Raw genomic sequence first — 27,893 nt, 5'->3', positions numbered from 1 at the left:
GTCATTTCTCTAAAAAGAAACATTTTTCACTCCGCAGTCCTAACAAATATAATGAGGATGTTTCCAAGTATGAGGCTTTTTGACTTATATTTTGCATGTGCATGTGAGAGGTAATCTGCTGGAGCTTATGACGTTACGCTTCGCACCCTTATGTTATGGTCCTGTGGCTGCTGCAGGAACCCTCAGTCATTGTGTGGTCTGTACGTGTCAACTTTTTTTTTGTTTATCGCGGTTCCTCTCTTCAGGGAAGTCTGGTGATGTGTGCGTAAAAGTGAAGAGGTTCCTGGTACTGCAGCAACACTCTGTGTGTGTGTTTTCTCTGTACTAACCGCAGTGACTGCGATCATTGGAGATTAGTCTGTGCACTCATATGTGTTTCATATGTATGAAACGATGATTCTCTTTAAAAGTGGATCGTACTTCACATGTGCCACTTTTAAGATGATGCTGTTGATCAAAGATAACTGGTGCACTTACGCTCTGGTTTTGTTTGTGGTGCACGGTGCAGCTGAACTGAGGTTACCTTTGAGAGCGTTTGGCAGCTTTAGTAGAAATGGATTAAGTATAATGTGTAGAACAGTTATAATATTTTAAGGAGACTTGTGTGCCACAATGTGCAGCAGAAAAAAGTAATTTTTCTTAACTTGGCCCAAAGCCTGGAAACGGGAAACAGCTAGCTCTTAGTATCGCCAGGCAAACAGCACAAATTCCAGGAAGTGACTGCACTCCGCTAAGAAATGGTTCAGCGCCTGACTCTCCCCACCCGCACCATGTCTTTTTTACACTGTGATATTTAGTACTGTGCAAAAGTCTTGAGTCACCCCTCATTTCTCTATATTTTGCTTCCAAGGAAACACGATTTCATGTGATTTGTTTTCTTTTGTTTTATCTGATCAGCAATAACTTATCACAGCAGTAGTTCTTTAGACTTTCTGAAGCTCTTTCAAAGTTTTTTCTTTGGATATTGACTGCTTTTTCACTCATTTTCAGTGCAGCTCTTGTACCTGATCGTTTTTTGAGGAAAGTCCCAACAATTTCCTCGTCTTTAGTTTAATCTGTAAAAAATGCCAAAGGTGACACAGTTTGATAGACATAAAATAGGAACTTTGCACCAACAATGTGATTCCCAAAGAGCTATTAGGTGAAAACTTGGCCTATCTCAACATGGTGTGCAGTGTGTCCTTAAAATATTTGAGGAAATTGGACAAGTGAAGGACAAAAAAGCATCAAGCCTATCTACAGAAGAGGAACAGTATCCGAAAGTCATGTCATGACAAATCCAATGACAAATCTTTGGTCCAAATCATCACTGATATCAGTTCAAGAGAGAGGGACAACAGTGAGTGTCTGCAGCCATCCATAAACACAAGGGAAGCTCTGTCAAGGTTTAGGCGTACATTTCAGACACTCATGTTGGGGATATTGTCAAAGCTGATCAATGCTTAACTTTTCATCTTGATTATTTTCCCCAAACACACTGTCCATAGAGTATATCTGGATAGAAAAACACATAGTGGAACACTATCAGTCATGGACTGGCCTCACCAGAGCGTGGACCTCAACATCATTGGAGCAGTGTGGGATCATCTTGACAGAGAACAGAACAAAAGGCAGCCAACATCCAAGAAAGAGCTTTGAATGTCCTTCAAGAAGCCTGGAGAACTATTCCTGAAGACTACTTAAAGAAAAGACAAAAAAGCTGCCTAAGACAGATCAGACTATGTTGAAGAGTAAAGGCAGTCATCCTAACTCTGTCTTTGCCTTATATATTGTATTTCCATTTATCTTTGCACATGTTTTAATTAATCAAATAGAGAAACGAGTGGTGGCTCAAGACTTTCACACAACACTGTAACATGTTAGGAGACCTAGAAGGCTGATTTTGTTACCTTATGATGAGGTAAGTTAGTTAAGGTGTTGTTCTGGCCAAAGTACCCTATGACCTTTTCTGGTAAACACACTCATGCTAACTACAGGCTGTAGATGGATGACAGTCAGGTATTTCTGATATGATAAATCATGGAATGAAGTCAAAGTGTGCCTCTTTGACACTTTTCAAGACACGCACAAATTCATTTCAAAACCAAGTGTGTGTGGGTATGTGTGGGTGTTGGGAGGGGGGGTGCAAAGCATAAACATAAATTGCTATTCTGTGACTCAAGGATCTGAAATTGTTCTGGTAACTGCACAATGTCAAGTTCCTCGTAAGTGTCGGTAATTCAAAATTTTCTCAATGAGTACACAAAGCAATGAATGATGCACCATTTAAGTCTCTTTGACGTCTCTGCGTAATAATGCAAAGATAACAAGTGCTTCAGGTGATTTTCTCTTATATAGAAAATTTTTAATTCTGAGCTTTATTTTAGGGGGGAAACTTTAAATATACTCTTCTTTTTTGCCTGTTTCATTTACCTGAGGGCAGGCATGAATAGATGAATCAGAAATTCAGATAATGTAAAATTAACATTGGTCACAAAGTGAAGGGGTCGATGGTTTTCTATCTTTTGCTGGCACATTCTTATGCCCCTCTGTGTTATACTGCATAATCCTACTACTAGTCACGAGGCTCTATGGGTTACCCTTAATATCACAAGTTATTAGTTGCAACCACCCACAATGTAAGTCATAGGTTAAGTATTTAGTAAAATATGCTTACTGTAGGATAATTAAGCATGAAACTGTCTGTTTGTTCAATACATATGCAGTTGGTATGTCAATTGTAGTATGCTCATTTACAAATTGAATTTAATTGAATTTTATTGAACAATTGACTGAATCGCAGTTACAGGTGAGACCTGTTTCCTCGTTGTTCAATGACATATTAAGTGGGTAAAAGACATTAGATTGTGAAGATATTGCGAGAGAAGATACTTTGAATATCAGTACACTCAAGAACAAGATGGCCAGATTAGACTTGCCTGCTTAGTTCTTGACACATGAAACCGAGATTCATTTGTACCAGAATGATGGGGAAAGTCTAGAGTAAGAGAGAAACAACTAATTGAAGATGTGAGTGCTGATGAATTCTGAAGTGTACTCAGATTCAGCTATATGACATCAAGGGAGGATTTAAAATGATCTTAGCACCTTTGTTAAACCCCATTCATTAAAGCTAAAAGTCTGCACTGCAATCACATCTTGATTGCTATGTTTGGTTAGGTTTGGTTAGTAGGTTGTTTAGGTCACTGTGTTGGTTTACAGTGATATGATATGGATATATAATATAATTTTGTCCTACTACTCTTACAACTGCTACTGCTACTACTGTACCTGCTATTCTCATGAAAGTCATATGTCTTGAATCCAACGTCGGCATCAGATCAAATGTGATTGTCTAGTCGTTTGAGAAAAAATTTAATTTTTTGTGTGTGCGTTCCTCTTGTTATGAGGGAAGTCTTTTACAAGAGAAGTCTGGAAATGCTGCAGCTGGGAACTATTTAGACATGAGCATTGAACATATTTTTCCCCACACTATCGTATGAAGCAAAAAAACTAGAAAAACCGCTTCTGCCTCCAACCAGTCTGGTTGCAGCTTTCACCAGACTCTCATGATTCATAGAGCAGTGGAGCGTAGCTATAGCTAGTGTCAGAATTGGTGTCGTCAATTCAGTGTGAGACCCTTCCTCTTCTGCTCCTTAGTTACTTCTTTGAAAAAATGACCAGAAGGCTGTTTGTACAACGTGGTCATCTGTGAAATGATAAGAAGATTGGTTCAGTGAAGAGCCTCTTCACTTTTGGCAAAGTCAGTTCTGAAGCTTGCTGTGGTTATCTGATGACCAGCAATTCCACAGATCTGCCATCACCACATTGTTCATTTTGAAATATCCCCACTAACAAGAACTGGAAGAAGGAAATGGAAAACAGGAAATGGATGACTAATGATTCTTCAGGGAAATCTGTTTTTTCATTACTTCTCAACAAGAAGTAACAGGAAAGACTCGTCCAAGAAAACTCAAGCAAGCAGCGAGGCTCTCCAGCAACCTGCCTGGAAGCTAAAAGGGGGCTAATAGTCTCCACCGCAGAAGCAGTCGTGTGCTGCGATGATGGGAGGATCTCTTTCATCAGAACCCTCTGAATAAAAGTACAGCAGAATCACAGTTCTGAAAATGGAGCATCGCATTCACACTGAACGTCATGCAACACCTCCTCTTTTTACGCTTCTCCGCCAGCCTCGTTCTGAGCGTCCCTTTCTCTCTCTCTCTCCCCTTGGGCATTGATTGTCAATTGATTTCTGTAGAAGCGCGTGCAAGTAAAGGACAGAAAACTCCACGCGGAGGATTCCACAGAAATCAGCTGATAAGCACATAGTTGCAGAACACCTCACTTCACCTTTCACTTCTCAAAATAGTCAGGAATGTCCTTAAAACCAAGACGCTTCAGAGTGAAACTGCGCTACTGTGTGACTCACTCGTCACCAGCCTTCAACTCCCTCCCTCCCCACTCCACGAGATACAGCTTGCGCTCAAATGTCAATATCAAATATAATTTCAAGATAAGTCTTTATAAGAATGGATGACTGATAGCGCCTATATAAGCAAGGGCATTACAATCATTATCGTTACTCATAATCCACTCTATGACTTGGTGTGTGTTCCTCTTCCTCAAGCTGAGGTAATTATATCCTCAAACTAGTCAAGTTTACTTGAATCAACTGTGAGTATTATATTCAGTATGACTCATTGTTTTATGTTTGTTTGTGTGTGTGTGTGTGGCTTCAATTGTCTAGACTCAAAAAAAAATTCCCCTAAAGAACACAGAGCTTTGTTGGTAAGGTTTGGTTTTCAGCGTTGGAGTTTTGGTTAGCTGTGAGGAAAGGATAGGAGTTTAGGTAAGCTGACAACGTCAGCGCAGAAATGAAATGTGCTCTACACAGTGTGAAACGGTGACACACTCCTCTCACAAATGTCATGAAACTGCAAAATTCAGCCAAATTGTGATGCTCTTAGGCGATAAACCTTTTTTGGAGTCACATGTAGATCACAGTTCCCACACATTCTGCATTTGCAGTTTTACATGTACAAAAACAAGATCAGTTTACATGAAATCAGACTTTAGGAAGGAAAAGGAAAGGCTTAATCAGCTGGGAAACTGGCACCTGGGGGGCTAACACCTAGCCTGGTTCTTTCAGTAATTAGCAATATGACAATATACAATTGACACCAACTAATACGGTCACTCGTGAACATCCTATATTTTATATCTGGAAATGGACTGATTCTTATATAGTGCTTTTCTACTCTGCTTCAGCAGTCAAAGCACTTTATACAACGTACCTCATTCACCCATTCACTCCCATTAATACACGCACTTTTTTCCACACCTAAGTGCTTTCTATCTGAGAGTCACATACATTCACACTTCGATGAACACATCAGAGACCAACCTGGGCTTCAGTTTCTTCCCCAACTATACTTTGGCGTGCAGACTGGAGCCGCCAGTAGCCAACCAGGCCAAACCACCAACCTTCCAGTTAGTAGATCACCTGCTCTACTTCCACCTCACTTTGATTTCTGTAAAAACCAAAGTGTAAACCAGCGGATACCATCATAGCATTCTCTACTACTACATCAGATTTCCTTTAAGCAGTACACATGCCAACAGGAAAAAGCCTTGGAAGGCTGGAAGGTAGACAGCTCTATATGGACAAAAGTACTGAGCCATTGTGTTACGGGAGCTGCTGAGCCATAGGAATCCATGCCACAAAGGTTGCCGCAACAATGGCATCCTATTACAACACCACACTCTATTTTAGTGAGCTTTGGGGCTTTCACAAATCTTTGTAAAGGCAAACCACATGGCTAGGTGACTGACTTTATACACTTGTAGCAAAGGGACAAAACATGTGAATCCAAAGATTAAGTGGCATGGCCCAATACTTTAGTCCACTCCCAGGTAGCTATGAGCTGTTCACACTGCGTACACTCACACTTGAAAAGATTCATTGGTGTTTGGTAGTCTGTGAATGTCTTCACAAGCTGGATACTCAACATGTAAACAGGCAAACAATGACTTTTAAATCCATTCATACTGAGGTCTAAAAAGTCTGGCTGTGGGTTCAGACGGAAGTCCCTTAAGCATCGGCTGAGGCCGCTCAGTTAGAGCTGCTACTACTGCTACTTCTACAGCTTTATTTAAGTATGTGTAAAGTCACAGTTGCGTCACTGTCATCAGGTATTAGTCACACCCCTTAGTTCATTTTAGGGCAGCATGGTAGTAACAATGAAGTGTGAATGCTAACTTCATTTAAAAAAATCCGCATACATTCCAGTCATGTGAGTCACACTCAGCCAGGTGTGCCCACCTGCTGTTGCCGCATTGATTATATCAAAGACAAACCCAGCTTTGATTGAAAAGCAAGCCTCTAAGTTAGTGCTTCTGTTGTTTGGTTTGTCTTCACTGTTATCACCTGATTTCTTTTATTACTTCAACTCACTGTGTTCATTAACATACAATTAATGCATTTCCTGCCTACTCAAAGTTTATTTCTCATAACTCGAAGCCTGACCTTGATCTATCATGTATCTGTCTAACCACTAACCCCAAAAATTTCCCACTTCCTCTTGAGAGCATTTTAATCTGTACTGGGTCCAAATTAGATTGAAAAAGCAACACACACACACACACTTCATTACGTGTCACCTCTCCCCCTGATTCTGGTAAGTGTGTCTGTATCTAAGCGTAACAGTCCATTTACTACCAAAGTAACCCCACCCACCTGTCACTTTGCCCTACCGAGATGAATCACCAAGTGACGGTATACTGTACAATAACCTTCCCCATTTCCTCGTGTCTGTCTGTCTGTCTGTAATGTGAGGGTGTGTGTGTGTGTGTGTGTGTGTGTTTGTCCCTCCTTCTCTCACTTAACTCCCACAAAACTCCCACAAGTCAGTGCGGAATGACAGGAAAAGTTAAAAAGTAAAACATAACTATCGCAGTGAGTTTAAATACTTTATTTAAAATAGAATAATAAGACATGTAAAAAAAATATGTTCAATTCAGTCACGAAACTCTCACATGTAAGCTTTGTGAGGGAGACAGGAGAGCTAAGAGTTACAGTACATGTGTTTGAGGCCTGTCTTCAACACAATCTGACATCCTCCATTGGGTTTTCAAGAATGAGACAGAACACAGAGTTCGAGAGTCAGTGCTGATTGACATTCATGTGTGATGTAAACATTCCACATTATTAGAGTATTTAAACCTGCTACAAAAATATATCTCCCTTGTGGCATGGCAACAGTACCCTCCGCCATCCCTCCATGCGTCTAAATGTCCGCTCTCTTAACGTCCTTGGATAATATTTATGTTGGACTACAGTTTCCAGTGGAACGGCGGCATTCACAGGCGAGCCCACCGGTTCTTTCATCTCTGTAATAGCTCTGTTGTGTCTGTAGTTTTCTTTTAATGCAGCACGTCCCAACTTTTCATACTTCCTCAAGAGCAACAGGTGCTCTGTCCATGTGAAACTGGGAGTTGAGTCTCTAGAGGTAATATATGTTGAAATGTCAGCCACAAACCCACTCCAGCTGGAGGCTGTCTGCACTCGACTGCTAACGTGTTCTCCCTTTTCGAGCATTTGGGAGCTTTTCAGCTCAAAGGGTTTTCTCTGTAACCATATCACAGCAGTCTCAATCTCCATTGAGTCGCAGACAGGCTTTACCAATCCCTTGCTGTTACTTGGTAAGGGCGACCTTCTTGAAATTATAAATAATACTGTCAACAGTTTGTATGGCAAGCTGGTTACAGTTTGTAAGGGAATTCCAACAGAAAGTCTTTGGCGACATGTGTGAGCGGCAGCTCTGGAACCTGGCTTGCCCCTCCACACAGCTCCAAGATGCGCTTCCTGCACAGCTCCTGCAGCGTCGGTTCCCATTTCCTGTAAGGGACGCTCAAGCTCTTCTTAGGAGAATTGATGTAATGCTCCAAGAGGGCAAAGAGTGTTTGGAAAGACCGCTCGTTTCCCGCTAGTGAGAACTTCTGCCGCTTGTAGTCGATGCGCACGCTGACCGGTCCTGTCTTGGCGTGGTAGGACAGCGTGAAGAAGACGTCTTTCTGACGGCTATCGCGGATGAGGAAGCTGCCCAGCGGGGCGTCCCGAAGCATGCGGTGAGCGTCCTCCACTCCCAGGGGACCCCAGTAGAAGCCGCAGCGCTCGAGCTTGGACGCTGTGTCTGTGATGATTCTGCAGTCCTCCTTGCAGGTGAACGTTGGAAAGTGAGTCAGATAGACGGAGGGCGTTCTACGGTGTTGATTGGCTTGACGCTGAAGCTGCTCCACTTCGGTGCGAAGTGTTGAGGAGGAGGAGGAAGACAAGGATGAGGATGATGACAAGCTTGACAAGCGGGTCTTGTCATGGCCTTCGACCGTGCCGTCGGCTACCATCCTACAGGGGAGAGAGGCCCCAGACCCTCTCCCATCTCTAACCACCACACTGACATCCTGAGAGACAAACAGACAGAAAGGTCATTGACTTTTTCACAACTGAGGCTAGCATCACTTTCACAGCAGCTTTAAAAAAAACCCAGACTTCTAAAAGCAGAAAGAGCGCTGGTGTGCGCAGATAGACGAGAAACGCCTTGTAGTTTCCACTGAGCAGTTCAGCTTTGTTATGACTTGGATCTGCGGTTAAGCCGGCATAAAATCGACAGTGATGGTTGCCACAGCCAGACTACTGTACAATCCGTATCCCCCCCTCCACACTCACACACACACACACACACACACACACACACACACTAAAGTATTTTACTGCTTCTTGTGTAATGACTTAAGCATCATTTAACTAAGAATTCAGATAAAATATTTACACTAAAATGCATTGACTTGATTTCTTTAAAGCGTCCTGTTCTTATAAGCTATAAATAAAAAATCAACAGTATCCTGTGTGTGATTAATGGTATTTTCCTTCCTTCTTGATCTAAAAGGAAAAGAAAAAAAACTTGCGCCACCAGTGGATGGAAGTTGAGCTAAATTCAAGGAAAGAGTAATGATTAACACTGGTGACGACCTGTGCTGATATCCGGCCGTTTACTCTTAAATCCGAGACGATCACATGTTGAAGCCGTTCAGATGGCTTAAACTTGACAAATACTTCTGACTTGTAAAGTTTCTTATGATTACCGTTCACTTCAGCCAGACTGCGCTCAGAGAAACCTGAGCCTGATCCATGGTTTAACATTTTTCTGAACGCTGTTTTCCCATAAAACAAAAGCAGCTACGATTCTCCATCGCCATTTTCCACCCCCCAAAAGCAACCCAACCAAATATATCAATTTTTTCTTTTTCCTTTTCTTACTATATATATGGAGAGAAATAAAGGCTCACCGTTTTGTTCTGACTGATGTAGCGGTTTAAGGATCCGTATGGTCTGTAATCCCAAAGTGCGAAAGCTGTGATGGCAAAGAGCAGAATTCCTTGCAAATAATCCCCCGGGTGTCAGGTTGCAGGGTGCACAGTTGCATTTGGGGTTAACCTTTACACCTTCTGGGCTTTGAGCTCCAGCCGTTGGATTGTGTGTGTGAAGCCTGGTAAACAGTTCACAGGCTTTTTAACAGCGGCTTTGCTCCGGCTCCTCCTCCTTTCTTAGAAATGAAAGTGAAACTAAGAGAGGGACGAGAGCTAGCTAGCTTACTCTTTCACTTCTTTGAACTGAAATTTCAAGAATTAAAAAAAAAAACAAAAAACCGCAAAGCCACATGACAGCAGGACGTTTACAGAAAGAGGTGGCATATTCGAGTAATGGGAGCAGGTTTTGTTGGTGTTTAGATTGACTTCGTCATTAGGGGTTGTAGTTTTTGTAGTTTTTCTTAATTATATATTTTTTTGAAAAAAAAAATCAATTCAAATGATGTAAATTCAGATTTGTTTGCCTAAACATGCATGCCGGTTCATGCTCAGAGATGGCATCAAAAATCAGGCTCAGTCCTTTTGGTTTTTTTTCTTTGTAACTTTGCCCCTGCAGGTTGATCATCATCTCCCTTTCCATCAAATACTAATGGTGAAAGATGACATGTAGCATTCCTGTGTCTTAACATGTCGAAGAAGTGCAAATATGCACATCTTTTCGCAGAAATAATGTTAAAAAGAAAACATACATGCACATATAGCAAAACAGGTCTGGGCTTGTAAGTTAGTCATGCTTGTGCTCCAGATGCAACTCTCTGTTGTTTGTATTTGGCTCTTTTCTGCAGGGCCTTTACATTTAGGGGTAATTCATTGCGGAAATGTGCACAGCATGACATCCTTACAGTAATTTCACTGTTTTGCTTGCAGAACTTCACTTCCTTGCAGCTAAGGTGAGTAGTTATATGTAGTCATCAGATTTTCAGATAACTAGTGGCTGTAGTAAAGTTAATAATTATCTTTAACTGGAGTCTCATGGTGGCTTTTTTATGTCTTATCTTGAATATTCAAATCTGATCGCCCAATGAGATTATGTGAGGTGTGTTACTTCTCAGAAAATGGTACTATGCCTGCCATTTGTTTCACAATAAGTGTGTGAAACAGCAATTGAGTGTGTGCCCGTGTCTGTGTGTGAGTCTTCAAGTGTAACATGGCGTGGAGGCAGCAGCAGCCAGCTGTGGCGCTTCATTCGTGTTTGAATCCTAAAGAAAACCTTGCTTTAGTGTTTTTCTCAAGGTGCATTTCTTCCTGCGTTTCCTGTGGCGTGAAGCATGTTTTCAGAGAAATCTGGCAATAAATTTGAATTTCATTCAATGCCCGATTGAACTCAAGAATTCCCAGATTTCTTGTTACCGCGGATAAAGTACTTCATCGGTGCTTTATCTGGAATGAGGACTTCTTGGCTTGGCTCGTATCACAAATGACAAAGTGGTCAGTGAGGTCACTTCTGCTTAATTTCTAAAGAAGTGTCGTTGCAGCGTGAAGAACAACAAAGAGGGCAAATTTACTTTTCTGCTCCTACAGCTGCGAGCATTCAAGTCTCTCAGTACAGTTTTGCCAGGCATAGAGAAATGAAACTACTGGTGGCAGCTGTTGATACTCAGTGTCACATTACAGAGAGAGGAACCGGTCCTCAGCTGGTCATTTTTGTCAGGCTGAAAACGAGTAAACTGAAAGTTAAGGAAAAGGCTGGAGATCAGCTGATGTGAATTACTTAAAGGGGCAGGAACATGCACACGGTTAGGCATATGATAGCAGAGGCAGACTGTGTGAGGAGTGTGAGCGTGTTTCTTTTTATAACAGGACAAGTCAGATTAGCCTGGTGCTTGCACCAGCAGAAGTAATAGTTCTAAATATGTCCCAACTCTGTCTGTGAGCTCTTGAGCTTCACATCCATGATAAGCTTTGCATCTTTTGTCCCGTCTCCGTCCCCTAAACTCCAACCTTGACATGCCGGGGGTTTCTTCAAGTTAAAGGGGAGTTTACCTTTCCACTGTCGCCAATTTCTTGCTCAATTTCTTGTTGGTTGTTTGATTGCTGGGGTTTTCTCTGTGTTATTGTAGGATCTTTATGTTACATTAAAGAGTGGCTTTAAGCGACTGTTGTTGGGATTTCGCGCTTTATAAATAAAACAGAATTGAATTGAAGCGATACAGGATACTGTGCTCAACTTCTTCACCGCTATGAAACATCTCATCTTCCCAGAGGCACTGCAGAAACACCCCCTCACACAGCATTACCATGGAAAACTTTAGTGTCCATGTGCAAGTTGCTGTAGTAACGCATACAAATTTAAACAATTCACAGAACTGAAGAGGATGTTTGAGAACGGCCAATCATCACTTTACATTTTTAAGAACTGATCTCACGGCTCATTGTGAAACTTCACGGTCTTCTATCAGGGTTTTTGTCTTCTGAGGCAGCAGCACAGCTGACCTTCAAACAGGCTGCTGAGTCTTTGTTCGACTGCTGCATTCGATAAATAACTGCTTGGCTCGCAAATTGTGCATTTCTTGGTTGCGCTCAGAGAATACCTCACAACCTTAATCAAACTTTTCGTACGCTTATCTGCATGTTGTAATGCTGCTGGGTCTACTTGTCTCTGCTCTGTGTTGATAGGCCAGTAATGGGTTAAAGGCTCTAGCCCTGAGGAGAAACACATTCATTTTGTTACACTGGATGCATGCCACAGCTCCTTCTGCTTGTGCTGCATGTCAGTGTTGGATTTCCTTGCATGCATTGTAGATGTACTCTAAATTTGTATCATGATACATTGAGCAATGCAGTTTTGTAACAGTGTATGCACACATGTCTTGCGTTTACATGATAATGCGCTTGGTGTTTACTTCAATGTTTGCACGTGCTCCATGAGTTTCATTTCTGTGAAACAGGGAGAGAATCAAGAGACAGATGCACACCTTCACGCTGCATGCTGCACAGAACGTCCATGGATGAGTGAATACATACAAGATATCACCAGGGCACCTATTAAATTCAATAACAGCTGCATTTTTCAAGCACCTTTAATCATCTAAAAGCCATCAGTGGTGTTACGGTGTACACTGCATGGGTGGCGTGCACAACAGTGAGGGTTCTCGAAATCCTGGCGGTGATATATGGGTTTTAGAGCAAAATGCAGATGACATCTTACTCGAGGAAGGCCTTTTTTATTCCAGCAAAGACATCGACAAGTAACATTTTGCTTGTATTACTGCAGTATGACTCAGAAAAATACAAATTACAGCTGCTGAAACAGCCTGCATGCAATCCAATACCATTCACAGTGTTATGAAATAATAACGTGAGTTCCTCGTTTCCTCAGAGATTTTTTGTTTTGTTTTTTGCATGTACACTTAGTAACTACAGCTTGTTGTGTTGTTTTCATGCCGCTGCACGGCAGGACACAATGAAGGGGTGATGCATCCCAAAAATAAAAAGTTAACATCATTGTGACATTATGACGTTTGTGCAAAAGACTATTTCTGGCCTTAGCTCAGGGACAGAAACACACTGTTTCATCATTTTTCACCTGTGGTCAGATACTGAATTGGTGTATAAAGATACAAAGCCCTGCCTGTTGTTGTGCCAATAATAGTCAGCTTTTTTTGGCCTTTCATACCTTCTGAAAAACATTCATGTAAACCATTTTCAGAGGAATGTTTTTTTTCCCTTTTCTTTATTTTGTTAAGCCACTTAACACTTTTTCAGCATGCAGTGATTCCCAAAACACACAGCCAGGCCATGGATTGGCCTCCCCAATACCTGTACATCAACATTACTGAAGCAGTATGGGACAGAGAACGAAACAAAAGGGAGCCAACATCTAAAGAAGAGCTTTGAATGTTCTTCAAGAAGCCTGGAGAACTATTCCTGAAGACTGCTAAGCTTTTTAAGCAAGTTCAGACTGTGTTAAAGAATAAAGGTGATGAAACCAAATATTGAATTTCAAGCTTTTTAGAATTGTATAAACTCCGTTTTTGCCTTCTTTATTGTTCATTCATCCTTGTGCATATCTCAAGTAATCACACCACCTATTCCCCAATTTCCTCAGTAAAATAAAGAGAAATTAAGGTTATCAAAAGACTTTTGCACAGTACGGCATGTCCCGCATAATAACAAGCATTAGTTGCCAAAAATCAGCAGATGAAAAACAGCATGAACATGTCCCAGCACCGCACAAATTTCTGCAGCAGCAAGCTGTTGTTTTAATGTCCTTTATCACCTTTACTTTTTTTGGGTCTGCAGAGATGTTGGCAACAGTAATTTACAGTGTTTCAACTTGTCCTGTAGTCCTGAAACAAATGATCAAGCAGTGTTTTAATCGGTTTTTCTATCAAAAAACAGCCTGTGTGTCAACTCATGTCCTTTTGTGTCTGTACTTTCATTTTAAAAGAGATTCAAAAGTGGACCTGAAATCATTTACAATAATTCATAGTCTTCTGGAAAACACTGTTCGTTCTACTTTCACTTGCCCTGGATGATGTTATTCGTATTTTGACTGTGATAATACATGAATAGCTGCCACAGTTAACTTTTAGGCAACACTTCCATTGGATGCTGTAAAACTGCTATGCTACATCTGTAATTGCCAGTGTGCAGTGGTGCAGTAAATCATAAAGCGAATCACTTTTAGTGGTGTATAAACTTTATGATAGCCTTTTACTTTATGTTCATCAGTTTCATTTTCATTTAAGATGTAAAATCCCAATCATAAGACCATAACTGAAGAGGTGAAAGATTAAATAGTAATAATCAAGACAATAAAAAGGAGAGCGAAATCCACTGATGGATACTTTTAAAGAGTTTGGGCAGTCAGCGGGGCAGTCAGGGAAAGAGTTGTGTTTTGATGTTCTTGCAAGGAATTGAGTGGAAGCAAGTTTTCTGGTTAGTCAGAAGTGTTATCCACCTTTTCTTTTGCTGGCAACCAACAAAGATGAGTTAATAATTAATCATTTGGGGGTTGTTGGGTTGTTGTTTTCTTAACAAGCAGAGCAAAAAGCTTCCCACCTCAAGCATTCTCAGGAAAGTAGCACCCACGACTGGTTTTGTAGTTGTTGTCTATTTTTTTAGTATTGTTTTTTTTATCTTTCTGAATGTTATTGTGTACAAGGGTTGGATACAGGCAGGACAAGAATGGGCAGGCCTCGGTCACGCCTGTCTGAAGTTCCAGCAGGGTAAATTTGATCCAGTCCTTCCTGTATTCTGTTAAAACATGACTGAGCTGGAATGAAAGTGGAAGTGGAGTTAGAGTGAAATGAGAAGCTGCATTTCGGCTAATCTTCGGCAGTTATAGGAAGGAGGTTCTAAGGAGGCACCGGGACAGAAAACACAAGACGCACAAAAAAAGAAAGCAACTGTGCATGAGATCACAGTAAAGCCGTTTTCCACGAATTCCTGCAACATTTGGAAGCAATTACAGAATTTCGAACATTACTGGAAGCTGTATAAAAATCCCTCATCCTTCAGTCATCTCCTTTCCTGCCTGACGTTAAACAGTTTTGTTCCATCAGGTTACAAAAAAACAAAAAAATTAGATTGTTATTTTTCCTTTAAGATTTATTTTCAATCTGCTTGTTCTGAGATCCGTTCCAGAGCCTTAACATGTTTTTTTCTGCTCCACAGACTTATTCTTGGCTTCCTGGGGTTTGGTCTTGCACAAACAGACACTTTTTTAAGGAAATATTTCTCCTGTTCAATGACAAGAGTGTGGACTTTGATTCACTTATTAGTCCTACTAATTGCTTGTTGTTTCCTGCTACTAAGGCTCTCTGTGCTTTTAACTATGTGCTTTTAAACTGCTGTTTCCAAAGAGCCATCAGCAGAATGGCCCTGTACAGAAATTCCTCTTAAACCTACTCTTTGGATCCTCTCTTATAAGATGCAAAGGTTTAGTGTAAAACAGTTACAGCCAGTAGAACAGCAGGTTTATAAGAAGGGACACTCCGAAGAACCGGCCAGACAGCTGGCTGACTAAACATGAAAGGAGCTTCCCCATTGTGATATTAACATTAAATGTTTTCCGGAGAAATGCCCAGCCTACTAGGAAGATCTTCATTTCCTATTAACGCGCACAAACTGTCTCAGAAATCCGCTTTGGTCTGCTGCCAACTTTAACTTCTGATCTATTATCTGAGCCGTGTTTTTATTGGGGTGTGTACTAATCAGACATGCATGAAACAGCTTTTTTAACACGTGGAGAGTCAAACAAAGCGACGGGTCGGCTCTTGGTCATGTGCTTGACAAAGGGGCTAAAGTGAACATTGTGTGTCTTGTCTGTGACTGTCTTTGTTTGCTGATGTATCACTGGCATCGGGACTACAAAAGACATCATGCAGTGGAAAATTTTGATTTCTTTTGGTGGGCCTTTTGGGGAGATTCCAAACTGAACTGATTGATAGTTGGTATACGTTAATCACGTGAGCTACAATGTCTTGAAATTCTCCCAGAGTTCTTGAATGGACCACTTCTGTTTACTAAATGGAAAGAACCGGTATCCGGACAAACACACTATATACGGACAATGTTTTCTAGTTGCAGGGGTAGGCCCTGTGAAACGGGTTGCATTTTGGAAGGCCGTGAGATGACTTATGGAAGAAAGGACAAGAAAAATAAAGTAATGATCCTCAGCAGATATTTGTTTTGTTTTATGGCAATATTATTCTACGCTATTAGTTGCTAAATGACTGTGAGGGTAGGAATGTGGTGGAACTGCTTACAAATATTTACTGATGCTATATTTCCCCCTGGTTTATTTATTTAGTTTAAAATTTAGCAGTCGGATAGCTAAAGCAAATACTGTAATATATGCCCACTGCATAGGAGAAATGAATACAACAAAAAATGCACTACATATAATCCAAAACTTTAGTAAATGTACTTTCTGCCACTTCCTAAAATATGCTGAAACATCAGGAAAACATGAAGTGATACTCTATATATAATGATGACCCTGTCCAGCAACATGTTTTGATGAATACGCCACGTGGGTATGAGTGTGTGCGCGTGCGCATGATTAGCACGTGATTTATTCTCATAAACCTTGTGTGTTTATGTTTACCTGAAGTGCTTCTGTTTGCAAGGGCGAGCCTATCACCTAACAAGGTTCAGGGGTGCAATGATTCTGCATGTTTTCATGCAAGCATCTGTTTATGGAAAGAGTTTGTGCTGTTTGTGATCATGTCACAGATAAAATATCTACACTGACCCCGGCTGACAGGCTCTGTAAAAAAGGACGAACGCTTCCTCCCCAAGCAGTCCTTCATTTATTTTTTTTAAAAACAGCGCAGTCCAGATGAATGCGTTATATAGCCACTCAATTACAAGGCATTGCAACACTTTATGAGGCACAAATAAAACACTTAAGAAGAAATAAAAGTGAAACTTTAGCTATGGGAATTCTAGAAGCATGACTAGATTAGAAGTGAGGAATGAATTAGCTCATGCAATAGCAGAAGCTACTCTTCCTGGTGTCTGACAAACTTTTTAACAAAAAACTTTTTCATACATAAAACAACTTGTAGTTCAGTTCATTGGTTAATATGAGATCCTTTTCTGATCCCCGTCTCCTCAGTCATGTCTCTGTGGCTCTCCCTGTTCCCTATCTTGTGTAGTTAATATGTCCATCGTCCTGGTCCGTGTGTTTTTTACCTTTCCTGTTCCCATGTTCTTCCTGCACTCCCCAGTCTGTCGTGTCTCTGTGTTTGGTTTTTCCCTGTCCCACTGTGCATCTTAGTCTGAGTCTCAATGTGTGTTTACTTCCTGTCTTATTTTGTCAGTCCCTTGTCTTGTGCACTTTGTCTTGTTAGTCAGATTTAGTTCACCTGTGTTTCCTGGTGTGTTCTATCTCCCGAATTACCTCATGTTGGTATTTAAGCCCTCAGTTGGCTTCAGTTCCTTCTTGTAATCTCTCTCGTGTTGTGTGTTCTCTCATCTGTCTGGCAAGTTGCTTTAGTTTTATGCTGCTGTAAGTTTGCCATTTGGTTACCACTCAAGGAGATACAACGATAAGGCGAAGAATAACTGCCACGCCACTCCTTAAATACACCAGCTTAATTGAGCCAAACAGTCCTCAGGTGTGCCTACCATGGAAACCCTGTGTGCCAAGGCCTCACTCGGCCACCCACCTGTTTCTAAAAAAAGAAAAGAATTTAAAACCCTGGCCAGCACGCAGCTACAGTAAAAAGGTGGAATCCAGTGAATCAGCTGTAACTTTAGCTAGCAGTGATGGCTAGATGGTGAAGTAACATACTGCTACTGCAATGTTATGAACATCTGCACCAAAAACACAACTCCATTTTTCTGGCTATACTGCTGTGAATGATGCATATACATTTGCTTATTTTACACTGGCGTGTGTGATCAAGTCAGTCCGCTCTCAGTTGTTGGCTTTCAGTGCATCTGTGAGTCATCTAATCTAATTAATTAATCTGTAACATCATGGACACGTTGCACACTTCTCATCCCACTACAATTTTTAAAACACGCTGGAGATTTGGTAAACAGGGATTTCAACTCGCTATCAGTTCCTGCAGGCTCGACATGCTGGGAACTGTGTGTTTAAACTTTGGCCTTCTGCCCTGCCTGCATAAAGTGGATACAAATGGCAGAGCAAGGACAATCCTGGTACATGTGTAATGGAAGTCCAAAATGTTCCTTCCAAAAATAAATCTTTGGTTGTAAAATTATTGCTTGTGGGTTGTAATGTTTATGCACTCTTATGTTTGTTTTTTTCAAACACACAATGGCTGAGATGACCCCGTTCGTTGCTGAGAATAATGAAACCAAGCCTTAACCCTCTGTTTTGGATTATTTATTTTTTTAAGGGGAGTTTTTTCAGGAAATAATTAATAAATATTAAAGTTATTGCCAAGACACTGTAGGACAGCAGCCATGAATGGCATATTGTGATACACAGGTTAAAGGTTAGAGCTAAGGTTACAGCCCGAGACCTTTTCACAAACCCTCTTTGTTAACAAAAGCCATTGAAATCTCAAACTTTAAATGCATAGTCACTAGAGAATTCAAGCATTTTTAGAGTAAAAGAAAAACAAGAGCATTTGAATGCAGTTGATGTATGGCGAGGGTGTAAAAAGAGCTGTAAGGTTTCAAAATGAAAGTCAAATCGAACCACTTTACCAATTCCTGAACCTGTTCTTTATGTTGAGGTAGGGAGTCCTGTTCATTTGTACTTTCCTGTTTCACCTCCAAGTTCTGGGAAATGGCAAGGCGGTTTAAGACACAAAGCTGCAAAGAGTGCAGGGTTTAGGGGAAGAGGATGGATCTTTGCATCTTTGCACATACTGATTTGTAATCAGTGCAAACATGCGAGCATATACTCACACGCTAGACAGAGGCACACCTAGCTGCGAGCACAGGCACATAGGCACGCATAGGATAAATATCACTGCTAACAGCGAACTCACCGTTGTTTACATTTGCAAGCACGCACATACGTTTGTTTGTTTGGGTTTTTGAATTCCACTGCACGTGCCTCTTGTTAAAACGTCTGTGCACGGCTTGCGTGCGCGCAGAAACAATTACGGACTGTTGCCTAACAGTTTGCGTGTGTGGTCAGATTGCGGTTTCCCTCAGCAGAAATGGCCTTTTTCAAGGAACACGAAAGCGAAAGTAAGCACTCAGATCTGCCCACTCCACATAGTAACAGATGATTTAGATACCATTTGAGATTTATGATTGGCTCTTCTGTCCACTCTGGCTTTAGGCGGCGCTGGAAAAGTGGAAAATTAACCCATGTAGTTTTTGAGGGCTTCTAAAAGAATTTCTATCTGACTTTTAATTTTTAGGCTTTTTGATTTTTGTTTTCTTTTGTTTGTTTGTTTGTTTCTTTCTTTCTTTCTTTCTGGCACCGTTGTATTTTTCACTCAGTTGTATATAGCATTTGTATTCTATTTTTATCCTATTGTATATTTTATTCTATTTTATTCTACTGTATATAGTATTCTATTTTTATTCTATTCTGTACAGTTGTGTACTGTATTTATTCTTATTTTATTTTATTCTAATTGTCCTTCATAACTTTTGCACTGTCCACTTCCTGCTGTGACAAAACAAATTTCCCACGTGTGGGACTAATAAAGGTTATCTTATCTTATCTTATCTTATCTTATCTTATCTTATCTTATCTTGTTTGTTTGTTTGTTTATTTGTTAAGGGGGCTGTAATTGAGCAGTTGTTTGGAATGCAAAAATCTAAGGGCACAGGGCTACCATCTAATAACATAGTTAAAATAGTTAAAGTACATTTAAATGATGGGACTCATTTGGCTCTGAAGCTTTGTCGATTCTTCTTGATTTCCTCAGTGTCCCCTTCACGCAGCTGTTGATTCTCACGTGAAAAGATAAGAATGGACATTGAAAAGTAATGCAGTTGAGCAGGTTTGAATAGAAATACGCTGTCAGTATTTTGCAATGGCAGTTGACAATGAGAGGCATTTATTGTGTTAATACAAAGTGACTAAACAAAGCAGAGGATAAGAGAAGCTTTCAGTTTTAAGAATGCCATCTCAGAAATATTCTGTTCTTTAAACCGGGAAAGTTTGTCTATCTGATTAACAAGTCACACGCAATTCGGTGGCTCATCATTTCATAGTTTTGTCTTCTGTCTCCCATTGTTTGTTGTTTGTACTGTCTCCCATATCCTCTTGTCCTTCTCTTATCGTTCCTCTCTCTCCCAACAGGTTGTGGCAGTTGACTGCCTCTCTCTGACTCTGGTTCTACTGCTTTCTTCCCGTCAAAAGAGAGTTTTTCCTTCCCACTATTGAAAGGTATTAACTCTTAGGAGGGCTTTTGACTTTTAGGGTTTTCTCCTGAATATTTGGTGTTTTACCTTATAGCACAAAGCATATTGCAGCAGCTTTTGTTTTGACTTGGTGCTTTAGAAATAAACATGAATTAAATTAAATTAAATTAAACTGATATGAACCAATTCCTGTTGTTCTGGGAGTTTTTGGGGGGTGGGGGTGTCACGGCCTCATTATCAGCCCTTATAAGTCCTGCTCGTAGCTTTATTATGCAATAAATGATTCACTTTCAGTATTTATCATTAGATCTGCCTTCTGGTAAAGGAAACTTATCACTGTTTGGCCATTTGGGGGTCAACGGAGCAGCACTTCCTGTGCCGTCATTCTTTGTCTAATTTATCTTCAACTGTTTCCTATTTTAAAAGAAAAAGAGTCATCATATTTATATTGGTTTTACCGTAATGCTTCTAAACCTTTGCCTGTAGTGCTTTCTGTGAAGTGTGTTGCATTGTAAAACATATGATTCATCACGTTTGTATACGTGATGCGTACACTGATCAAACACTAACCTAAACTTTTGGGTTATGTTTGTTTTATTCACGCCAATTAGAACATCATCACAGAACAAAATTTTCATATTTATCAGATTTCACATTTCAGTATCATTTCACTGACACTCATCCGTCTGTAAGAACTCTGTGGTGACTGCCCTGACAGCGCTGCTTCTCGGTTTTTATTCAGAGCTGCTGTGTTGTCACTACACATTTTATGGTTTTATTGGTGATTGCGTTGCGCCTACGACTTAATTCATAGTGTGTGTGCGTACACACACAGAGATAACAGTTTTATCTCACAACTATGCAGCTGTAAATATCAACGGATTCAGTTGCGGACATGCTATTAATGCTTGCATATCTACACACATTACTGTTGTCACCAGCTACTAGTAAAACATATAAGTGATTACAGTTGTATGGAAAGTTGATGTCAGGGCAGCATGTTCAGGCCGGCCTTGTGACTTCATAAATTAAACAATAGTTAAGCTCACTTACTGCGAAGAGGCTTTTTCTGATATATGACCTTTTTTATCGCAAGCACAGAGTTCATAGGAAGTCCTGTCTGATTAAGGCCACAAAGAACAAAATATTAAAAAAATGTTAGATTGATTTTAAGAAAAATAAGGTACTTCTTGCTGCATATTTTTAGAATGTATCTTTATTGGCCGACAGACAACTTAAACTTCTTGAACTTGAAAATTACTCACATATTTTTGCCTATGATAAAATCAATCATCTAACGACTCAAGCTTGTGCAATGATTAGGCGACTTTGGAGTCTTATTTTCAGGGCGTGTGTGATTACAGAAAGCGTATATAGACTAATAACCACGTAGAGTCAGTGTGACAAAATGAAAATGAAAGAATATATCTGCCAACTCCTGGGTGAAGTTGTTAAGTATACAACCTCTGAAACAATGACAGTCTGTTCAGCTCGAGATCTAAAATTTTAAAGCCTGATTGCTCCTTGCTAAAAATATGGGTGTTACAAAAGTCATTCATTTTGAAGGTAAAGGTGCATCTTGATAAAACAAGTGAAAACTAGTTAAAACTAGTCACAACTGCAACAACTGTGGCACGTCAGGATCAAATTACTGAGCTATTGTGTAAAAGTTGATAAGCCCCAATCCTGGTTTGGAAAAACCAAGACCTGTCTGGATTGTAGAAATAGAAAAATGAAGCAGCTACAGTTGCGTTCAAAAGTACTGTCTCCATTCGTGCTTTCTTATCTTTTGTTCGTTTGTTTGTTTTTGGACTTGGCTGTTTCAGATCATCAAATAAAGGGAATGGATAACCCGAGTAAATAGAAACTAGAGCTCCAAGGAGAAAACCACTCCTGATCAAAAAGAACACAAAGCTTCATCTCATGTTTCCCCCCAAAAAACATCTTGATGATCCCTAAGAGTTTTGGGAAAATAGTCTGTGGACTCATGAGACAAAAGTTGGACTTTGTTACATCAGCATTTTGTGAAAAGAACATCATGGCAACAGTCAAAAATGGTGGTGGCACTGCTTTTTCTGCTTCGAGAGTGTCAAGGTCGCTGTGTGGATGTGGAGAAGAGTGGACCCAAATGCAGGACTCGCAGGTTGGTTGAGGATGTGGACGGCGTTTATTGTGATGGCAGGATGAACAGAATATGAGATGACCGACTGGTTGGCTGAACTGAACTGAAAACACCCATGCCGGACAACGACAAGACAATGAATGAGAGGAAACGAAGGACTTAAATACACAGGCTACTGATAATGACAAGAGACAGGTGAGTACACAGCTGCACACAGGAAGAAGAATTAAACATCCATCCATCCATTCGCTTCCGCTTATTCTTTTCGAGGGGGGGGGGGAGCTGGAGCCAACTATCTTAGGGCGAGAAAAATGGTACACCCTGGACAGGTCGCCAGTCTGTCACAGGGCTATCATATATACACAGACGACCATTCGCACTCACATTCACTCTATGGGCAATTTAGAGTTTCAAGCTGCATGTCTTTGGACTGTGGGAGGAAGCCAGAGTACCTGGAGAGAACCCAAGCAAACACGGGGAGAACATGCTAACTCAACACAGAAAGACCTCAATTAAACATATTACACAGAAACAGATGACTAACACAATAAAACAGGAAACATAAATATATGGAAAATAAACAGAGAACATGAACAGACTGAAAACACAGGGTCAACGACCCAGGAACTCTGATAAGAACTTGCTGTAATTGATGGAACCGTTAATTCTGCTCTCTTTTAGACATTGATGGAGTGAACAGGAATACGAACAGCCACATTTCTGATGTTCTATGTAGTTGTCTGATACAAACAAAACCAGCGACAGAGTCAAAAGCTGAGTGCATATTTCTTGGAAACTGCTACGTCATGAATACTCTACCTCATGGTTTAATATCTTGACCTTTCCTGGATATATTACTGTGAACACAAAGTACTTACAAGAATACCTATGTGGCCATAAATACCCCCCCCAGCCTCCCACACACACACACACACACATACACACAAACACACACACCTACACAGATGAACAAACAGTTACATGCTTAACACAGCCCTAATCGCAAACTTTAATCTTTCCGCTTCACAGTCATAAGCTAACCTTTGATAAATGCACCTAGTCTGGCAGAGATCTGTGGTCACCCTTCCACGCTGACTCAGTTAAAACTGTGTAACCCCCCACCCCCCACCCCCAACTGTTAGCTTGGTAATAATTCTTACCTGATATTAATCATCTAATAACGCAGAAACCCATAAGCCTATGACCTAATATATGAGTGATAGCATCTCTCTCTGCACCATGAATCAAGGGAGATTTTTTTTTCTTTTTTTAAATTCCACTTCTCTTTTTTCCACTGATGATTTCAGGCGTCGTGGCTAACTATAGGACAGATCTATTTTAATAAAGCAGCCAGACGTTTACACCTATTTGACATTTAACCCTGATGTGACCTCCATGATCTCATATGTTAAAAACAGCTTGCTCCTGGAATTACACCTTTCAGTTTCAGCGAAATGTAACGATGAATTGAAAGTGACACCTGCATCACGCTGCCGACCATTTAACGAGAAAGGGAATGTTACCGTTCGGTTATTATGGTCAAATGCACTGCCCGTGTTTCTCCATACTGTAGTCTCAGTATGTGTGTCTCAATCTGGTATCCAAAACCATAAGAAAAAACAGGGAAACGGCACTTCTCTATAATAATCTGGTATTTCAGAAGAAGAGGATGTTAGTGAGCCGTTTACAGTAAATACACGTATTCACACAAAAACACACACAAACTTTGGATTTGTTATGATTTGTTGCCGTTTCACTTGTGTTTTCAGCACTTGTGATGCCAGAAAAGTCACGGCCCATTAAGTACTAATGATGTATTTGCGCAAGACTGAGTTGTGATTCGCTAATACTGCTATAATTCTCAGTGCAAACATATGATGATGCCACAAGAGCAATAAAAATCTGATTGGAAAATGGCTGGGCATTGTCATGTCACGAGCTGTGAGCATGATGGGGATGAAAAATTTTAAGTGGGCATAAGTCACAGTAAAAAAAACAAAAAAAAAACAGCTCAGGTGTAAATAGTGAAAAGTAGGTGATAGGTGATTAGTGGCTGTATGTTGGGTTGGTGTCACAGTCTCAGTGGGCTTTTTTCACAAAAGCCACTTTGACACGAAACAGTAACAGGTGGTACCAAGCTTATTAAAACTGAAGATTAGTAACGCCTGTGTTACGTGTCAGAATGCGTGTTGAGAGAGGCTTTGCACTGTAGACGTGTAGCCATTCATCAATAAAGGAGACACAAAGTTAATGCAACATTGAGGCGAGATATTTGCAGAGTGCATACTTGCACCCCTGCCGAAAGTTGCATGAGATTTATTAGTTTAGCTTTGCATAAATAATGGAAACAGATGAAAGCAGCTACCCTGGAACTGTCTGATATCTTGATATCACTCAGCAGAGATATGTTTGACCTATTTTTTACAGATTATAGGCCAACAAGTCATTTATAATAGTTTTAAAGTCCCACAATCATTTTTAGGATAAATATGGAAGATCATTTTTGGCACAGCCTCAGCAGTGGTCGTGCCGTGTGCCAGCTGTGACATCACCGCTGCCTTGTCCTTGTTTATAGTGGCGGTGGGCCCCCAGCAGTCTTCTCCAGAACAACAGGTGTCTCCACTCAGAAAAAAAAAACCCCCCACTTCACATCAAAGCTGGTATAGAAATACACAAAGGCTTCTCCAGACAGTATTATTTTTTTTCAGGCAGCTGCTGCATCTCACTTTCTATTATCTGGAAATCCCTGAGCTCCTGCACTTCTATGTCATCGAAATCACGGTTAAGACAAACCGATGATCGTGATCATACTCAGCTATCTTTGGCTCAGCCCCAGGCTACAAAAATATACCCAAAATGATGTAAAAAGGGCGTTGCGTGCCAGCTGTTGTGATGTCAGTTTTGACATTTGCCAGGACTGTGAGCACAAACCAGGTGTGACAGTGAAAGACGTAAAGCTAAACCACTTGTGATTCACAAGTGGTTTGCCAATGAGCTTCCAGAGTCCCTTGGTTTCACAGTGAAATCTACACCATGCAAACCAAGGCTAGTCTTAAAAAGCTAAAACGGCGATCCCGAAAACACCGAGCTCAAGGATTCGCAATCTGACCTCACGGTGGCTGCATCCATCTTTTATATACAGTCTGTGCTATCTTCTCGTTTGATGACATGTTTTGTAACACTGACCAATAGGAATGAAGTGGTCTTCCTCGCACAACTGGTAGCGTGACAAAAAGAGGCACAGACTAAAAGATAAGCTCCACGACCTCCCCATACCCTAAGTGATTAAGATTGACATATCGATGAAGACGTGGTTTGACGACTATTAGAATAGTTTTTCCGATAATGGCTCCATAGGCAGAGACCACACTCACTAATATCTGACACATACCCAGGTATTTATTCTATAAGCAGGCCTGACATGTGACAGAAACTGCTCTGTCTAGAAAAGAGCTTTAAGGGTTATTCCTAGTAGACTTTCAAGGGGTGAAGAGAAAAAGATATACTGCATTTTGGGATCAACTTGAAAGAAAGGCAGATGTGAAATGTAAAAGTGAGGTCAGAAGTCAAATGAGACCTAATATTTGGATCCAAACTGTAATGAGATATTTAGAAACCCTATATATAATTCCCTGTAAACAGTTTTAAGTACCTCAATATGGTATTAGTATCATTTAGACCTTCAGATCAGTCTATTGACCTTAAAAGAGAGGTCAGAGGTCACATGTAAAGCTTTATTTTTCTAAATGTTACACACCACACTTGTAAGACTCATAGTTTTAAGATCCCGAACTAGATCGTGAAGTTGACCTTGAAACCTTGGTGGATGTAAACCAGATTTTAATAGATTGTCAACATGAACCCATTCTACACCCCAACAAAGGTTTATCAGAATTCATTCAAAACTTTACGAGCTATTATGTTTACAGACAGAATAACACGCATGCAAACACTACCAAAATATAAGCCCCTTGGTGGATTTGACGTAAAAATAAAACAATCTAAAAGTCAAAGTTTGTGCTTCATTAACCAAAGCAAATCAACAATGCCATAATTAATTAATAAAGCAAAACTCATCTATCTTCACCTTCTTCATTGTGAGGCTTTTTAATCAAGAAATCACCTCGTCCTTTTTTGAATCAACTGTTTTTCCCTGTCTTCCTTTTCATGCCACTCTTTTCTTGATATAATGAGGGTCACGTTGGTTTTTAGCATTGTTGGCAGTCCCTGGCCAGTTGACTTTGCACCTTCACAGCACAAAGGCTTTTTAGTCTCATATCAATCACCTGCAATCCGTGTGCGGTCCCATGGCCGTGTTTAGTTTCAGTGTACAAACGCTGCTTACTGTTGAAAAACTCAAAAGAAGTCCCACCCATATGAATCACTTAACAAATGTTTGCAATTCACCCAGGCCTACACGTGATGTATATGCAGCTGTCACAAAAGACAACAAGAGCTCATGACGAATCCTAAACTCAGACAGCCTCAGGAAAGGAGCCGGGCGTTACTTCATGGGTGCATGTGTCCAGTAGGAGTGGTACCTTCGCCCAATCAATCACAGTGGAGCTTTGGTTATTAATAAATCAGTATAATGTATATCTGCAGTGTTTACTGTGGATGTCTGCTTTTAGTGTGTGGCCAAATCTCGTTGGTTGGGTGGAGATATTGTGAAAAGTCAGACAAAAGGTCCTTTTAAAGACTGAAATCACACCCTAGTCAATTATAATCAGAGAAACAATCCTCCTCTTGAAATTTCTGCAAACTGCATTTTAATCAGCCATTTATGACACACAAGTATTTCCCCGTTATTTATTCTTCAGCAAATTTAAAAAATAGACACAATTTTATTTACTGTGTATTATTTGTAAAATGTATTAGTTTACAACATGGCTTTTCTCAGAGCTTGTCACCTCATCATATTCTTGTGATGTTGGAATATTGTGGCGGACTAACACACGATGGAAACTCGATACAGCGATCAAGAAAGCTTACAAATACAAAGCGTTGTCTCCCTCTAGTGGCAGGAAACAAATGTCATAAAAGGATGTACCATAACCTGTTTTGTTTTTTATTCCAAGTCTTCATGGAATTACTCTGCAGCTTCACTGTTTAAGTTTTTATTACGAGAATGAAAGAAATGGTGAAAAGCAGCGTAAAAACACAGCAAAGCTTTGGCTGAAATAAGATCAGTGGATTGGCAAACAGCAAGAAAGGGTTGAAAAAGGGAAGCCGGCTCGTGGCAAAAGGCTGGAAAGTACAAAAAACATATAGTCTATGGCAGAGGGTGTCAAGCATAAGGCCTGCGGGCCCAGCAAAGACTGCAATTTGGAGTCCCATTGGACCGCTTTAGAACGTGAGGGAGGTCATAATTTTGGACATTTAACTGTGTTTTTATAAGTTTTACATTTTTCCTGCTGATAAAGATCTTCCTCACACCTCTTTACATCACACCAAAGTAATAAATAAACAATTAAACCTTCCTGTTTTTGGGACTATAGAATTTTCTGCTTTTACAGTGATTAATAAGCTTTATCTTTTTTAATTATAGGACAGTCTGAGCAATGAGATATCAGATCTTTGACCTTTTTAATGATTTATGGCACAAAAGTTG

General features: G+C 40.4%; 1 protein-coding gene across 1 annotated transcript; it reads right to left on the bottom strand.

Annotated features, from left to right (window-relative positions):
* Positions 1 to 7,639: 7,639 nt before the first annotated feature.
* socs1a (suppressor of cytokine signaling 1a) lies at positions 7,640 to 9,501 on the bottom strand. Its single transcript, XM_063470570.1, has 2 exons — positions 9,325 to 9,501; positions 7,640 to 8,439 (listed from the first exon to the last, which is right to left on the bottom strand). Exon 2 carries the CDS (start codon positions 8,380 to 8,382, stop codon positions 7,741 to 7,743), a length of 642 nt encoding a protein of 213 aa, XP_063326640.1. The 5' UTR covers positions 8,383 to 8,439; positions 9,325 to 9,501; the 3' UTR covers positions 7,640 to 7,740.
* Between the last annotated feature and the right edge of the window lie 18,392 nt (positions 9,502 to 27,893).

The sequence above is a fragment of the Pelmatolapia mariae genome, linkage group LG4, assembly GCF_036321145.2.
Source record: "Pelmatolapia mariae isolate MD_Pm_ZW linkage group LG4, Pm_UMD_F_2, whole genome shotgun sequence".
Classification (NCBI taxonomy): Eukaryota; Metazoa; Chordata; class Actinopteri; order Cichliformes; family Cichlidae; genus Pelmatolapia; species Pelmatolapia mariae.
The sequence above is the reverse complement of the archived record's forward strand: the minus strand, read 5'-3'. Positions and strand labels throughout refer to the sequence as shown.

Bases quoted from the DNA above. Each gene is read 5' to 3' on its own strand.
- socs1a (XM_063470570.1), bottom strand. From the start codon at position 8,382: ATGGTAGCCGACGGCACGGTCGAAGGCCATGACAAGACCCGCTTGTCA.